Below are 15,991 nucleotides of genomic sequence, written 5' to 3'. Positions count from 1 at the left end.
ATTAGGTATTAGTACGAATGCGCACGCAAAAGCGCAGTCGCGGCAAGTGTTGCTATCGCCATAAAGTAAATTTCAACTAACTTATCTTATGAAATTTACAACAGTCGACAGTTGACAGTACCATCAACCAGTGCACTTTTAAATTTTTACCTTTTCGTTGATAAAATATTAAACATAATGAAAGAAGATTGCGTTAAGATCAATCAAATAATATTTGTATTACTCTATTTAAAACTTTATATGGAAGAAAATTAAATTAAAATTGTTATTTTATTAATCAAACAATATTTCTTTTTAACAATTCTATGATTATAAATGATTTAAGTATCGTTTTGATTTATAATAAGCTCGATTGATTTCATGTTTTATGAATAAACCTTCCTAAAATTGGGTAATTATTTGTATGCTGATATTAACGTCAAAGTTATCCTTTGTACGCAAATATGTTATCTTGTGTAACTTATAAATATATTTTTTCTTAATACATATATAAAAATAAACACACAACAGAGCCTTATTATAATTGAGATACCATAAATATTTAACATTTAGTTTTTCCTTGCAATCGAATATTTCTTTATAAAATTTCAATTATTTATTTCCAACATTTCTAATATATGGTCACACCATGCGCTAAACATCAAATTAAATTAAGAAATTGAGGTTAAAGATCCCGGATGAAAATAAAAATAATTTATTAATTTTAGATCATGAATGAAATAAACGGCAAATGATAATTGGTTACCATGGTGTGTTTCTTCAAGATCTATACATTCATATCACACATTTATTTTCTAATTATAGTTAAATATCAAAACCAATTTATTTTTCAGGCGCTTTTAGGAGCTCAACTAGTTATTACCCTTATAATGGTATCAGTGATACAAAAATTGGGTAATTATTCATTTGCAAGATGGTTACTATGTTCTCAAGGGTTGTACAGATATTTATATCCAGATAATAGCGAGTTAAAGACATTGGCGGGAGTGCCGAAAGACAAGCCGAAAGGAAAAAAAGGTAGCAAAAGTGAACAGAATGGGAAACCGGAGACTTTTCATGTTCCTAGAAATTTGGATATACATTTAGAAAAAGCTCCTGTGTCACCGTTAGATGTAATTCACTTAAGATTTTATACTGAATATATATGGATAATTGATTTCACACTGTATTCTAGTATAGTTTATATTATGTCTGAGGTAAGTTATACTACATTTAATTTATATTAATACTAGCGGTCCGCCCCGGCTTCGCCCGTGGTACATGTTTACGTTTTCTCTACATAAGAACCATCCTCGTACTTCAAGGAAAATAATAATAAAAGAATTATCGAAATCGGTTCAGCCGTTCTCGAGTTATGCGCTTACCAACACATTTTGCGATTCATTTTTATATATAAGATAAGAAGATTATAAAGCTGTAGATTTTGATTGGTTGTTCGTTTGAACGTAGTCTCAGGAACTACTGGTCCAATTTGAAAAATTCTTTCGTTGTTAGATAGCCCATTTAACGAGGAAGGCTATAGGCTATAATATATCATCACGCTAAGACCAACGGGAGCAGAGCAATGCGGGTGAAACCGCAGAGCACACAGCTAGTCAGTGTATATAATTAAGTAATTTTCTTTAAATATTATTGATAACTTTCTAATTAATCCTGTTTCTTTTCCAGATCTACACATCATATTTTCCACTGATAGATGAATTTAATTTAAGTATGGTATGGTGCTTACTGGTGGTGTTATTCTCATTGTATCCTTTGAAAAATATAAAAACTTATTGGAAAAATTCTACTAATACAAGTATAAAATTTATTTAGCAACATGAACATGAACATAAAGAAGATTAAATTGTTTAATTCAAATTCAAAAATTTAATTTCTATGATGTAGTTGGGACAAGTCTTTCTTTGTTACATTGTTTAATAATTATATGTATTTAAGTTTAAAACTAGTTATATTGAAACTTAACCTCTTCGAATATAAAATAAGTAACTAGTTAACAGTTGCAGTGTTAACAAACATCAATAATTTCTCTCTAACTCACGCACAGTAAGATATTGCTCTCCCTCACGAAGCAGTATTTCACAAGTGACGAGTCAATCGGCGAGAGGTCAACATGCATTGTATCATTCTGCGTGTTCCTACTCATCGCTATGATGGTTCTTATTGTTGACGACAGCAACCTGGAGGTTGGAGTCGACCCTGCATATGATAGCTTTTATGAGAACGCCTCTAAGTTCCTAGAGAATCAAGGTTTGAGTTCTGTGTAAGTATTTTGTGATATAAATATTGTGTATGTGGGTATTTTGAAAATAACTTTCAATGGGTCAGTTTAAAGCAGTATGCTTTAAGTTTATAAGGATTTCTCTTAAATATAAATAAATTAAGTTACTTACATTGTTAAAAAAATAGAATATGTTATAATAATTTTTATTTTTATAACAAATCTCATGTCTATTTTAGAGAGTATAGTCTTGTTACATTATTACTGACATTCTTTCAAGTGTTAGTAATTTTTAAAGTGAAACTTTTATTGCATCGTCTCAAACTTTTTGGTCTGTGTAGCGCATGTCGCGTGACGGTCGGCTGCCGAGTAGGTATAAAGCAGTGTTCGGAGTCATTATCGTACAAATACGATAATTTTGTGCCTAAGTTTCACTTTTACCGTGGTTTCATAAAACCACACAACATTTCTTTTTTATATTTCAAAGGACCAATCCAAAACTAAAAAGTGAAGTCCCATGTGCCCAAGTGGGGTAAGGGGCAGATGCATTATACATCTGTTTCACTTATCGATTTTCTTTAGGGTCAAGTAGGTGTCCTGCCAGACCGAGACACTTTTTTTCTTCGTCTCCACCGGGAATCGAACCCAGGACCCCTCGGTTCTATGCTCACGCGTCAACCACTATGCCAAGGAGGCAATCCAAAACTAACCACTTCTTAATTGACTTTAATAGGAAATTTCCTTCAATTACAGAGGACCAGCTTCCAAGTTAATTCTGAAATTATCTCTAGCTGTGTGGGCAGCTATTATCGGTACCTTGTTTACTTTCCCTGGTTTGAGAGTAGCGAGAATGCACTGGGATTCACTTAGGTAAGTGTTATATTTGAATCCCATATCAATAAATGGTTTATAATAGTTAGAAATCCATGTAGTGTTCATTTTAGTTTTCAGTTTACTAAAAATTTGCAAAAAATAGTCTAAGTAAATATAGGTAGGTAATGTGTATTCAAATACTTTAATCCGTCAGTCCTCGGATCACAGACACAATAGAAAATCTATTGTGTCTCGGCCCGATCGGGCCGCTCGGTGGTCAATGGGTTAATAAGACTTTTTCGAAATTCTTTACTTTGTTTTGTGCTTGTTATATGATTTACTGTTGTAATAAAATATCTTCAGGTAAAAGGAACCCTTGTCTAACCCAACCTAATTCTATCAGTATTCCCTCTTTGTGTGAAATATCATACTTATATAGAATTTAGTTCAAAATTAAACTTAAAATAAATGTATTTTATTTATTTGCTTACATGTTTAATTTTGTCATATTTACAGGTACTATGGTGACAATAAGCTAAGAGCGCTTCTGTTGAATTTAAACTTTGCAATGCCATTTATCCTAGCCCTTATGTGGGTGCGACCGGTGACAAGAAACTATCTTACCGTCAGAGTGTTTAGTGGAATGGAAGCACCTATGTGAGTTTAAAATTAAATCTAGCCATTTTATAGATTGTAGACTTTTGAAAAATTATAAATATAGTTTAAAAGTTATTAGTCTTGTAGTGTTTGAATAAAATATACCCCATATGTATTACCCAGATTCTACAGTAATAATTTTTTTTCCTAAAATGTAATAGATTTAAAATATCAATTCAATTTTGTTTTGGAATGGATTCAATAAATATTTTCTCTTCATAATATTAGTTTAGACTTTAGAATATCGTTTACCAAAAGAGAAAATGTGATAAAATAAAACAACATGTCTCTTTTTCATACATTTATTTCATCAAATTCATCATAAATTTTCTGTACACATTTACATATAGTTTTTCACCAAAAAAATTGCAGCATGACATCAGACCAATATGACTCGCTGCGTCTCATGCTCATAGTGATGTCTGTTGTTCTCCGCTTGGTGCTGATGCCGCAGCAGATGCAGGTCTACCTGGACATGGCTTACCGGAGACTGGAGGAGCAGAAGAAAGAAGCCGGCAGGATAACGAATGTGGAGCTGCAGAAGAAGGTAGGTGGAATTTATAATCGAGAGGGCTCTAAATTGCATCTAAGTACACAAATATTAGGAAAATCTGTTTATTTTTCTTTCAACATAATTTCCTTTTTTTTTAGTATTCTGTAGTAGCTGAACAATCTATGGATTTTTTAATTTGGTTTTAAGCATATAAAATTAATAACATTATTATTTTTTGTAATACATGAGTGATATATATGGTTGTAAATATTTATTAATTATTTTTTACAAAACATCGACGCTTTTACTGTTCCATACCTCAGAAAGAAAAAAAAACCATATAGTGCTTATAACTTTGTTGTTGTATGTGTTTAATTATTTTTTTTAATTCCAGCATTATTTTTTATTACGGCAACATCCCACGAATTTTTACGAAAGAAAAAGTCCAGCCAAGCGCGCGCTAGTAAATTCTAAATTTAAATTTCAGATAGCGTCCGTGTTCTACTATCTATGCGTGGTCGCGCTACAGTACATCTGTCCCATGCTCATGTGTCTGCACCTCGCTCTGATGTACAAGACGCTCGGCGCGTACAGCTGGGCGGGGCTTAATGGCGGGCCTACCGCCGACGGGTCGACCGCTGGCGGCCCGATCGCTGGCGGGCCGACCGCTGGCGGGCCGACCAACGACGGGTCGATCGCTGACGGGCCGCCCGCGGAGCACTTCCAGCTGGCGTGGGAGAACCTGAAGACGGTGAGCTAACAATAGGATCGATTCGCCGCCATTTTGTTACGTCATAGGTGTAGTAAAAATTCGATTCGGCTCCCATTGTGACGTCATACATAATTTAAAAAATTAAAAACCTAAATTAAGACGTTTGTATTTATCGATATCTATCGGTTCGAATAGATCGGATCGATTCAGCGCCATTTTGTGGTATCATATTATGTTTTTAAATATGTAATTTAATAACTCAAGTAAAGAAATTATTTGATGTATGAGTCAGGCATAAATTGTTATTGAAATGAAAAAACGATGAAGTAAATCATATATTTCTAACTAGCTTTCCGCCCGCGGCTTCGCCCGCGTTTTCAAAGAAAAACCCGTTCCCGTAGGATTTCCGGGATAAAACCTATCCTATGTCCTTTCTCGGGTATCAAAATATCTCTATACCAAATTTCATGCAAATTCGTTCAGTAGATAAGGCGTGATTGAGTAACAGACAGACAGACAGACAGAGTTACTTTCGCATTTATAATATTAGTATGGATGAACAGAAATTATTGTTAGTCTGACGTCTGTTATTATTAAATGAAATGCACAGCACATCGACTCTCACTGATGTCCGAGAGGCAACTTACAACTTTACTTGCAAAATTAATGAGGAATTTTTTTATTCTTGCTTCTCAACAGCCTAACACATTTTATTCGAAATAGTAGTTACCGAGATCAAGGCGTTCAATCAAACAAACTACAGCTTTTTATTATTAGTACAATACAAATTAAATGCCAATAAATGATAAAAAATAATTAACTTTTCATGTTGGTCATTTTTCAGATTTTAACAACAACCGTATATAGAGGAGTTCTTGGCTTCGGCTGCTGGTGGACCCTCTTTTCTTTCTTCCTAACAACATCATTGGGAGCTCTGTATCAAACATACTTCCGTACTTCAGTCTAAATATATGAATTAAAGAAAAAATTTAGTTACACCCTGTATAACTCAAGAACGGCTGGACCGATTGTGTTTGAATTAAATGATTTGATGGATTCTCCGTACTGATTAGTAAAAAAATTTAAATATAACATGGAAAAAATAAATTGAAATCTTAATATTATGACAAAATATGAAGTGATGTTTTAAGTATTTATTTTCATATTAATAATTTAGATACGTATGAAATTGGCGATATTTCAATATAGTTAGTTCATCGTTTTGAATAAATAAATAATCGAGCTTTGAGTTATGTGAAAGGAAACTTAAAATATTTAATACGAATTAAAATATAATTTCATGTTGTTTTTTTCCAACCCCTACATTATATTATTAAAACCTATAAACGCACAAAGATAGATAGAGTACAATATTGAAAATAGTTTGTTATGTTTGTTACTAACAATATGCTAGTCTTAGTGAATGTCCCAAAATTATTATTACCTTTGTTATTATGTGTTTATTGTGTGAGAATTTTATGTATATCGTTTGAAGCGTTATGAATAGGGTTACCAGTTAATTAAGTCAAATTACAAAACAATACAAAAATATGATACATTTTTTTTAACAGTACACTAATCATATAACTAAATACCTACATTTTAACAAAGATAAAAAAAGATACTGAATACAAAATGACTGAATGACCAAAAAATATATAAATTTTTATCATTTATGTGTTAAAATTTCATTCTAAATACTGGTAATCTTTTGCTTGATTTGACTGTTTCCCTCCAAATTAGGACATGACTAAAAAGTTTATCTCATAGATGATAAGCCTCTTAGATATAAGAGTATTTATTTGTACTGTGTTGTTTTCAATAAAGCTTTTTTAAGATGTGTAATTTATTTACTAAAATGCCCTTTAACATAGGTACTGACTCAAGCCAAATAATAATATGAAATATCTGTTATTTTTAAAATCTTACTGGAAACTACACTTTTGTAAAAACCAAAATAGGACTTAGAGCAGGCTCCAAGGAGATGTTCGTTTGCAAAAATCGCGGACCTAAATCTGACTTCTGATATATATTGTATAGATCCCAGACATCCTATAGACAGATGTTGCCAACCAGTTTTGTGGTCCCCCTGCCCGCACCCCGGTAATTAAATATGGCATACAAAGAAAAAAATAAAAATTTCCAAAACATGCCGTGTGGGGTATCAAATGAAAGAACTTATTGAGTAGATCACGAATATATAGCATACTATATACATTTCTTACACTTTCTCTAAGATTTTTTAGAAAATTTACGAAAATGGTCCATTTTTGAGTTAACTTTAAACCACTATAGATTGAAAACTCATGAATATATTTTTTAAATTATTATTTTAAATAATTAACAATAGTCCATTGTTTATGATTCAATAGTTCGTAATATAATATAAGTGAGCTATGTGGTGGATTTGATGAAAATAACTATATACTATATGAACTTGAAAATATACTCGCCATCTTTGAATGCTCCCCCCACTCCCCCATGCAACTATTTCACTGTACGAAATATTGAATCGTAAACAATGGACTATTGTTAATTTTTTAAAATAATAATTTAAAAAATATATTCATGAGTTTTCAATCTATAGTGGTTTAAAGTTAACTCAAAAATGGACCATTTTCGTAAATTTTCTAAAAAATCTTAGAGAAAGTGTAAGAAATGTATATAGTATGCTATATATTCGTGATCTACTCAATAAGCTCTTTCATTTGATACCCCACACGGCATGTTTTGGAAATTTTTATTTTTTTCTTTGTATGCCATATTTAATTACCGGGGTGCGGGCAGGGGGACCACAAAACTGGTTGGCAACATCTGTCTATAGGATGTCTGGGATCTATACAATATATATCAGAAGTCAGATTTAGGTCCGCGATTTTTGCAAACGAAACTCCACTGAGAGTCCGGTCTAACTACTTTGCTACGACAGAAGAAAAAACGACATGACCGTCTCAAACTATCATATTTTTTTAAATAAATTTTCGGACAAACTTGAATAGCTGATGAAAATAGATAAGAACTATTTTAGGGACATCGAAAAATGTGCCGGATAGGTAAGTACCTACCAGCGAGCATGTACCCCACATGCTCGCCGGTACCTACTTACTACCTAAAAAATAGTTGGTAAGATTTAAGATATGAATAGGGTGTTTCATGGTCAAATCAGTTAGAAATCCTATAAGTAGGCTATAACTCAATAATATATTTACACAAACCAAAGAAATGGAAATAGTAAATAATTAACCACAGTTTATTGAAAGAAGTCTGGTTTGAACATTGTAACTACGTAGTAATAATACCTCAATGGGTTTGAAAAAAAAATATTTCCAACATTGAGCTATTATTACTACGATTTCAACTAATTTTTTCAATTATTTTTAATATATTTAATTATGTATTAAATAAACTAAAATATATTAGGGTGATGCAGTTAAAAGCAGTAGGTACAGTAGGTAAGTAATTAATTGGTATACAAAACAAATGTTGTGCATGTAGAAATTCATGAAATTATTGTGTAAAATCTTGTAAAATGAGTCCAAAAATTAATTTACACGCAGGAAAAACAAGGTGACACATCGGTATTGATTAGATGTACAAAGACTGCAGCAAAGAATATACTACTCTCTAACGAGAGGACTGCAGTGAGCATGTGCAATCTAAAATATTCTCGAAAGTCGAAACCACCAATCATTTTTTTAGTCTACACATTACAGAAATTTATTATCTGTTCTCGTAGTGATGTAAAATTTATATCGATACTCACATTCATTACTAATAGAAAAATTATTAGCAGGTAATGGACTATTTTTAGTTAGGAGGACATTAGTAGGATGTGGTGGTACTTTTATATAAATCAATTTTCTTAATAGAATAACTGTAGTATGTTCAGATAAGAATATAATGTTATATTGATATTTCTAGTAGGATTGGTGAAATAAGCAATAATTCTAAGCAGAAAAAAAATGCTAACAAAACGAGAAAAAGTTATATTACTTTTTTATTTAATATCGGTTTCAACGTTAATGTAATATATGTTTGTTATAATAATAATTATAATAAGGGCGTAGGGATGTGACGACCCCATCGCCCACGGTTGGAATATCTATTGTTTACGTGACAATAGATATTCCACCCGTGCAGTCAGTCAACCCGTAGGACACCTTGTGGCGGGGTGTCGGGGAGTAGCGACCCCGCGGGAACCGAGTGCTCCCGGGGGAGGCCCCTGTCTTCATCTCCGGCTTGCCTTCACCGGCCGGTTGGAGTGAAGCCTGACGAGGACAGGACCCCCACCTCTGACTTGCCTTTACCGGCCGGCCAGAGTGGAGTCGCGAGAGCTTTTAGCTCGAAGGGTGGATGCGAATCATAAGTGGCGAGTGGGCACGTGATGCTGGACCCTCAGGGAGCGCGTGATCGTAGTTTAAAGTCCAGGGACGCCTCTCCACCCTTAGCTGCTCACAATATGTTGCCCCCTTGTCGCACTATTGCAGCGACTTATTTCGGGGGCCCATACAGTGAGAGGGCGAGTCACCACCTGCCAACATATTTTTACTTTCTTTTAGTAGAAAGGCAGGTGCCATAGTTTCCCATAGTCCCCAATACCAGTCCATTTAGCATCCCAATCCATAGCCCAGTTATTAGATTTCCATACCCTGCAATAGTCCTACATCGACCGTGGACTGCCCAGGGCTGAATCTCTATAGTGCAGTCATGGGCAGGCTGCGGCTGGTGTCCCATAACACAGTAAAATTCTCGAAAGGGCCTCTGCGTGTTGGATCCGTGTCCCCACGTAAGCCTTCCAAAGATCCGGGTACCGTCCTTCTGGTGGTACCCGAGTATTATGGAACAGAGAATTATAATAATAATATTTAATAATTGCTGTAAATAATAAGTACGTATTTATACTAAAGAAACACACAATTCACTAGTCCCACTTTATTTAGATTTTTATTACAAAAACTACGACCGATTTCGAAACATCATCGTCAGGTTTTTGTAATAAAAATCTAAATAAAGTGGTAAAAGTGGAACTAGTGAATAGGCATGACGAAAGATTTTGAAATTCTCTTCCATAATGTGTGTATACGTTTACTATACAAGAAAAACCCTATATTTCGGTAATATACTTAAATTTAACGAAGATTAAAGCCATTTTTCAAAAAATATTTAATATCTGTGCCAAAACAGCTCGCAGGTGTCATGGCGTAGGCGTGACGTCAAACTTTGGTAAATACGTAATTATTTGTACGCATTGCGAAGAAAATTAAAAAAGTCTTTATTTAATATGTGTTATAGAAACGAATTACAAAGTTTATAAGTGGTGTGCAGTATTGCAGTGTGAATCCACATAAAAATAATGCTCAAAAATGTGTTAGTAATTATTTCAAGCGAAAAAATAATAAGAAATTATTGTATAAAGTTGGCGCGGAGAATCCCGAACCATGTATTCGTGAATTCGCAATTATATTTCTGTTCTGAGTCGATAAAGCATACGTGAAACAATAGAAAATAAATAAAAATGCGTATTCTCAACATATTCATAACAACAAAATACATCTGACGTGAGTTGTTTACTTATGCGTGACGTCACGCGTGTTTTAGTCAAAATGGCGAACTTCAGAATTTCAATGTTTTATTTTATTGATAATCTCATTAATCTTAATGTTTTTAAGATTTCTAAGTCGCTATATTTAATTTATTTATTATACATTTTCCCTTAAAAACACTAATACGATCATTTATGGATACTGTCGTCATGCCTATTGTGTGTTTCTTAACTATAAAATGCAGTCAAACCAAGATGTAACGATTCGAAGTATACATTAAATTAGTATTTAATTATGATTGTATTTCCTGAAATATCTACTGTCTACACTGGCGATAGTCTAGTAAGTGTTAATTAGAAAATTAACAAAACCTAAACCTGAACAAATGATCGTACTAAAAAGAATTAATTTAAAATTGGTCCCCAATCCAAATGTGGATTAACGTTTGCATTTCAGACTATGTGAAATTTACATAAGTTTGTTATATATAATACACGTATTTATAATTTATGTTTGTTCAAAAACGTCGATAAACCTAAGAAATTAGAAAAGAAGACATTTTGTAAATAAAAATACAATGTCGATATTTTTTAGTTACGTACATCCCTACAAAGTGACGCAGCCATTTTATCTGCAGGTTGGCTGCATTGCTAGCGCCAAATTTTATCCAATAGCAAACCGAGGGGGTGACGAACGCGAAAGCTCATTGGTGGATCCGGGGAATATTCCAGAATATCCTAGTGACGTCGAGTGATTACGCGCGTCCATATAAAATACTTGGTCGATCGTATGCGCCATCTTATTTCGTGAAAAGAGGCCGACAATCGCGCACCTTTGCTAAGTGTTCTACTATTTAAGTCTATTGAAGTGATAATAATTATAAAGCATACACAGTAAGTTGATTTTCTATATCTATTGGTTAATGTGAATTTTGTGGATATATGATTTTTCATAAACTGATGTAATTTCAAAGAAATTCCAAAGGGAAAAATTTCCAGCGGAAGATCCTTGAACTCCATAAATGATTAGTGATGAGTCACATTAACTATCGTTAACTTTTCCTGAAAATCTCGTTCTTTTCTCGTATTTTACATAAATGCGGTTATTGGAATGACTAAATCGATATGGTCCTCCATTTGGCGTGGGTTATCATTTTATTCCCACGTGTTTGGACTTAACCCATAAAAGGCTTAAATAGTAATCGCGTGTAATTGCATTTGCGTTACGGTAGTGAATAGTTTCAGTTTATTTCACTATTCACATAAACTGGTAGAGTTTTCTCGAACGTTCGTATCGATTTTACGTTATGGCCGCTCGGCCGGCAATGCATATGTCCCACGCTATAACAAACTGATTATTTGCAGATGGCAGCAAAAGCACCAGCCGTAGGTATCGACTTGGGTACCACCTACTCTTGCGTGGGTGTGTTCCAGCATGGAAAGGTGGAAATCATCGCCAACGACCAGGGCAACAGGACAACGCCCTCGTACGTTGCCTTCACAGACACCGAGCGTCTCATCGGCGACTCCGCCAAGCACCAGGTGGCTATGAACCCCAACAACACCATTTTCGGTACGTATTTTACCACTCGGTTAGATAACAAAGGATTATAAGGGCTGATTTTTCAATCCTTGGTTAAAACTTATTCGTCGAATAATGTATAAAACTACCAGTTTAAAAACGTATTCTAATTGTCCGTATTTGACAGTTTACGTGACATTTTAATATTATCGTGTAATACTTAATTGAGACGGATAAGTTTTATCCAAGCATTGAAAAATCGGCCCTAAGTCGATGCAAGTTATTTGTTGCACGCTAATTTGATTACTTAGTTATACTTATGTAAGATGTACAGAATTATGCATTTTGCATGTGTATGACCTTAAGAATTTATTGAGGTTAAAAATCATTCATTGATAGTGTAAATGAATGATGAATGATTATAAAAACAAAGACAGCCTTGAATATTTGTATTTTGTATAAATATGAAACTTGAATCATATTTTAATTTTAACATTTTGTACTTAAATCACGATTCATCTATATATAAAACTCAAAAGTGATATAGTGATCTATCAACGCACAGCCCAAACCACTGGACGTATCGGGCTGAAATTTGGCATGCAGGTAGATGTTAGGACGTAGGCATCCGCTAAGAAAGGATTTCCCGAAATTCTTGTGGGAACGGGGAAAATCGTACAAAGTCGTTCCAAAGCGGAAGCTAGTTTTTTATATGAATATCGTTGAATTATGCTATCATTATAAAATTAATAATTTGTAATTCATCCTAAAATAATGATGATGCTACATAAATCAGAATTTATATCAAGCTTTTATCTTGCTTATATTCATTGATAAAAATTTTTGCTTTATGAGTATCATACACATTTTTGATGGGATTGATAAATAAAACTTGTTGGTAGCAATAAATTTGATTAACTACTTGACAGATTCTAAAAAATATATTACCTACCATTAGAATGCATTTATTGAGAATATTACTGCTATTTTTTATACTTTTTTAACTTGGGTCAATTCTATTATGAATTAATTTGTTAGTAATATATAAATCAGTCTTTATTACTCATGCCGAGCCAGGGCAAGAAACTTATAGTTAATAGTTAGAAAACGAAATTTTAATTAAAACTTATGAAATGTTAACCAAGCCTGCATCAAATTAATTATGATGATAACCAATATACTAGACTAGAGTCTCTGAAAATATTGAATGATAAAATTAATCTGAGAAATTATAAAATTTAGTCAAAATTGCTTGAAATGAGCTTTGTTCTACAACAGTTGTTTTCTATTGTTACAGATGCCAAACGTCTTATTGGTCGCAAATTCGAGGATGCTACAGTGCAAGCAGACATGAAGCACTGGCCATTTGATGTCATCAGCGATGGTGGCAAACCAAAGATCAAGGTACAATACAAGGGCGAGGACAAAACATTCTTCCCGGAAGAAGTCAGTTCAATGGTACTTACAAAGATGAAGGAAACAGCTGAGGCATACCTTGGCAAAACAGTGCAGAATGCAGTAATCACGGTTCCAGCGTACTTCAACGACTCACAAAGACAGGCCACGAAAGATGCAGGTACCATCTCTGGCATGAACGTTCTCCGAATCATCAATGAGCCGACTGCTGCTGCGATTGCGTACGGTCTAGACAAGAAGGGAGGTGGAGAACGTAACGTTTTAATTTTCGACCTCGGCGGTGGTACTTTCGACGTGTCCATCCTGACCATCGAGGATGGTATCTTCGAAGTCAAGTCTACCGCCGGAGACACTCACTTGGGAGGCGAGGACTTCGACAACCGCATGGTTAACCACTTCGTCCAGGAGTTCAAGAGGAAATACAAGAAGGACCTCACCACCAACAAGAGGGCCCTCCGTAGGCTGAGAACCGCCTGCGAAAGGGCGAAGAGAACTCTCTCTTCATCCACACAGGCGAGCATCGAAATCGACTCTCTCTTCGAGGGTATCGATTTCTACACCTCCATCACGAGGGCGCGTTTCGAAGAACTGAACGCTGACCTCTTCAGGTCCACCATGGATCCCGTCGAGAAGTCGCTGCGCGACGCCAAGATGGACAAATCCCAAGTACACGACATCGTACTCGTCGGAGGTTCAACCCGTATCCCAAGAGTGCAGAAGCTCCTTCAAGACTTCTTCAACGGCAAGGAGCTCAATAAATCCATCAACCCTGACGAGGCCGTCGCATACGGAGCTGCCGTTCAGGCTGCTATCCTGCACGGCGACAAGTCCGAGGAAGTTCAGGACCTTCTTCTGTTGGACGTGACTCCCCTCTCGCTCGGTATCGAAACCGCGGGAGGTGTCATGACCACCCTCATCAAACGTAACACGACCATTCCCACCAAGCAAACTCAAACCTTCACCACATACTCCGACAACCAACCCGGAGTGCTCATCCAGGTGTTCGAGGGTGAGCGTGCGATGACCAGGGACAACAACATCCTGGGCAAGTTCGAGCTCACCGGCATTCCCCCCGCGCCGCGAGGCGTTCCTCAGATCGAGGTCACCTTCGACATCGACGCCAATGGCATCTTGAACGTATCCGCCGTCGAGAAGTCGACCAACAAGGAGAACAAGATCACGATCACCAACGACAAGGGCCGCCTGTCGAAGGAGGAGATCGAGCGCATGGTCAACGAGGCCGAGAAGTACAGGAACGAGGACGAGAAGCAGAAGGAGACCATCCAGGCGAAGAACGCGCTCGAGTCGTACTGCTTCAACATGAAGTCGACCATGGAGGACGAGAAGCTCAAGGACAAGATCACGGACTCTGACAAGCAGATCATCCTCGACAAGTGCAACGACACCATCAAATGGCTCGACTCTAACCAGCTCGCCGACAAGGAGGAATACGAGCACAAGCAGAAGGAGTTGGAGGGCGTGTGCAACCCGATAATCACGAAGCTGTACCAGGGCGCGGGCGGAGCGCCGGGCGGCATGCCCGGCGGTATGCCCGGCGGCATGCCCGGCTTCCCCGGCGGAGCCCCCGGAGCTGCTGGCGCGGCGCCCGGTGGCGGAGCAGGCCCCACCATCGAAGAGGTTGACTAAACATTCCAGTTTTCACAATATAAGATCCTTTCCGATAAGGTGTTACTCCTCCTGATTCAAAATAAATGATGTAACTTATTTTTTTGTTTTCTTTTATACTCTCACAAGATACACAATATGATGAATTATTCTAAATAATGAATGTGTTCTGAAACTTTATACAGTACATAATATTCTCAATACTATTATTCATATGAAAAATCTAAAATTCATCAAATTCTAGAACGACAGTCAACAGCTATTTTAACATGATTAGTTATGAAACCATTTATAAGAACTTCTGCACTGATTTAAGACTAAAATAAATTCTGTATGTATCTACTTTAAATAAATGGTGTACCATAGTGAAGCAAGATCAAGGAAGCTTGCTGCAGATGTAGGATAGATAAAAATGTTATGCTTGAGATATGAGTAGGACAATGAACCTGTGAATTGTTTCACACAATTTTTAAACTACCTAGGTTGATTTGTATTACTAACCCACTTACTACCTACCTACGTAAAAATCTACCTACTTCCTACGTTTAAAAATTACTAATAGATCGAACACTCAATACCGTCAATACTGTATCTTCATTCTTCAATCTAGGTTCTACTATTTCAAATGTAGGGAAATGAAATTAATCAGTACAACTGTGTCTTCAATCTATTACAGCCAGGTATTGCATCAATATTTGGAAGTAGGTAGGTAGGCGTACAAATTTCATTTTCATAAAAATATTTAAAACATGATACAATAATAATATGAACATAATATTACAGAAATATGAAACAATAAAAACCACACAGTCGTGACTTTGGTAGCAGCTGCCTGCTGCGTGCAGACTTTGTATAGTCTGCAGTAGGGATGTAACGATACATGATTTTGCCGATACGATACCGATACCGATATTTGTAGTAATGTATCGGCGATACCGATACCGATACCGATATCGATGGCTTGGTAGAAAAATAAATAGTGAATTATG

At 35.6% G+C, this 15,991-nt stretch overlaps 2 protein-coding genes across 2 annotated transcripts; both read left to right on the top strand.

The window, feature by feature from the left end:
- The first annotated feature begins 639 nt into the window (after positions 1–639).
- emei (transmembrane protein 161-like emei) lies at positions 640–6,734 on the top strand. Its single transcript, XM_090106639.1, has 9 exons — positions 640–749; positions 834–1,196; positions 1,669–1,748; positions 2,048–2,263; positions 2,975–3,091; positions 3,551–3,691; positions 4,064–4,238; positions 4,672–4,935; positions 5,741–6,734. The coding sequence occupies exons 1-9, from the start codon at positions 747–749 to the stop codon at positions 5,861–5,863; spliced, it is 1,482 nt and encodes a 493-aa protein (XP_089962765.1). The 5' UTR covers positions 640–746; the 3' UTR covers positions 5,864–6,734.
- Positions 6,735–11,171: 4,437 nt separating this feature from the next.
- On the top strand, positions 11,172–15,101 carry LOC149905460 (heat shock 70 kDa protein cognate 4). The gene is made up of 3 exons (XM_090106746.1): positions 11,172–11,332; positions 11,804–12,011; positions 13,258–15,101. The coding sequence occupies exons 2-3, from the start codon at positions 11,804–11,806 to the stop codon at positions 15,021–15,023; spliced, it is 1,974 nt and encodes a 657-aa protein (XP_089962872.1). The 5' UTR covers positions 11,172–11,332; the 3' UTR covers positions 15,024–15,101.
- Positions 15,102–15,991: the final 890 nt, after the last annotated feature.

This window comes from Colias eurytheme, chromosome 10, assembly GCF_061535395.1.
Source record: "Colias eurytheme isolate Ceu_HAF_F1 chromosome 10, ilColEury1 Martin Lab GWU primary, whole genome shotgun sequence".
Classification (NCBI taxonomy): Eukaryota; Metazoa; Arthropoda; class Insecta; order Lepidoptera; family Pieridae; genus Colias; species Colias eurytheme.
Note: the sequence above shows the minus strand (reverse complement) of the source record. Positions and strands in the feature narration are given on the sequence as shown.

Coding starts and splice junctions, on each gene's coding strand:
- emei (XM_090106639.1), top strand. Junction 2,264..2,974: donor AATCAAGGTTTGAGTTCTGT/GTAAGTATTTTG, acceptor CTTCAATTACAG/AGGACCAGCTTCCAAGTTAA. Junction 3,692..4,063: donor AGTGGAATGGAAGCACCTAT/GTGAGTTTAAAA, acceptor AAAAAATTGCAG/CATGACATCAGACCAATATG.
- LOC149905460 (XM_090106746.1), top strand. CDS start 11,804: ATGGCAGCAAAAGCACCAGCCGTAGGTATCGACTTGGGTACCACCTAC. Junction 12,012..13,257: donor CCCCAACAACACCATTTTCG/GTACGTATTTTA, acceptor CTATTGTTACAG/ATGCCAAACGTCTTATTGGT.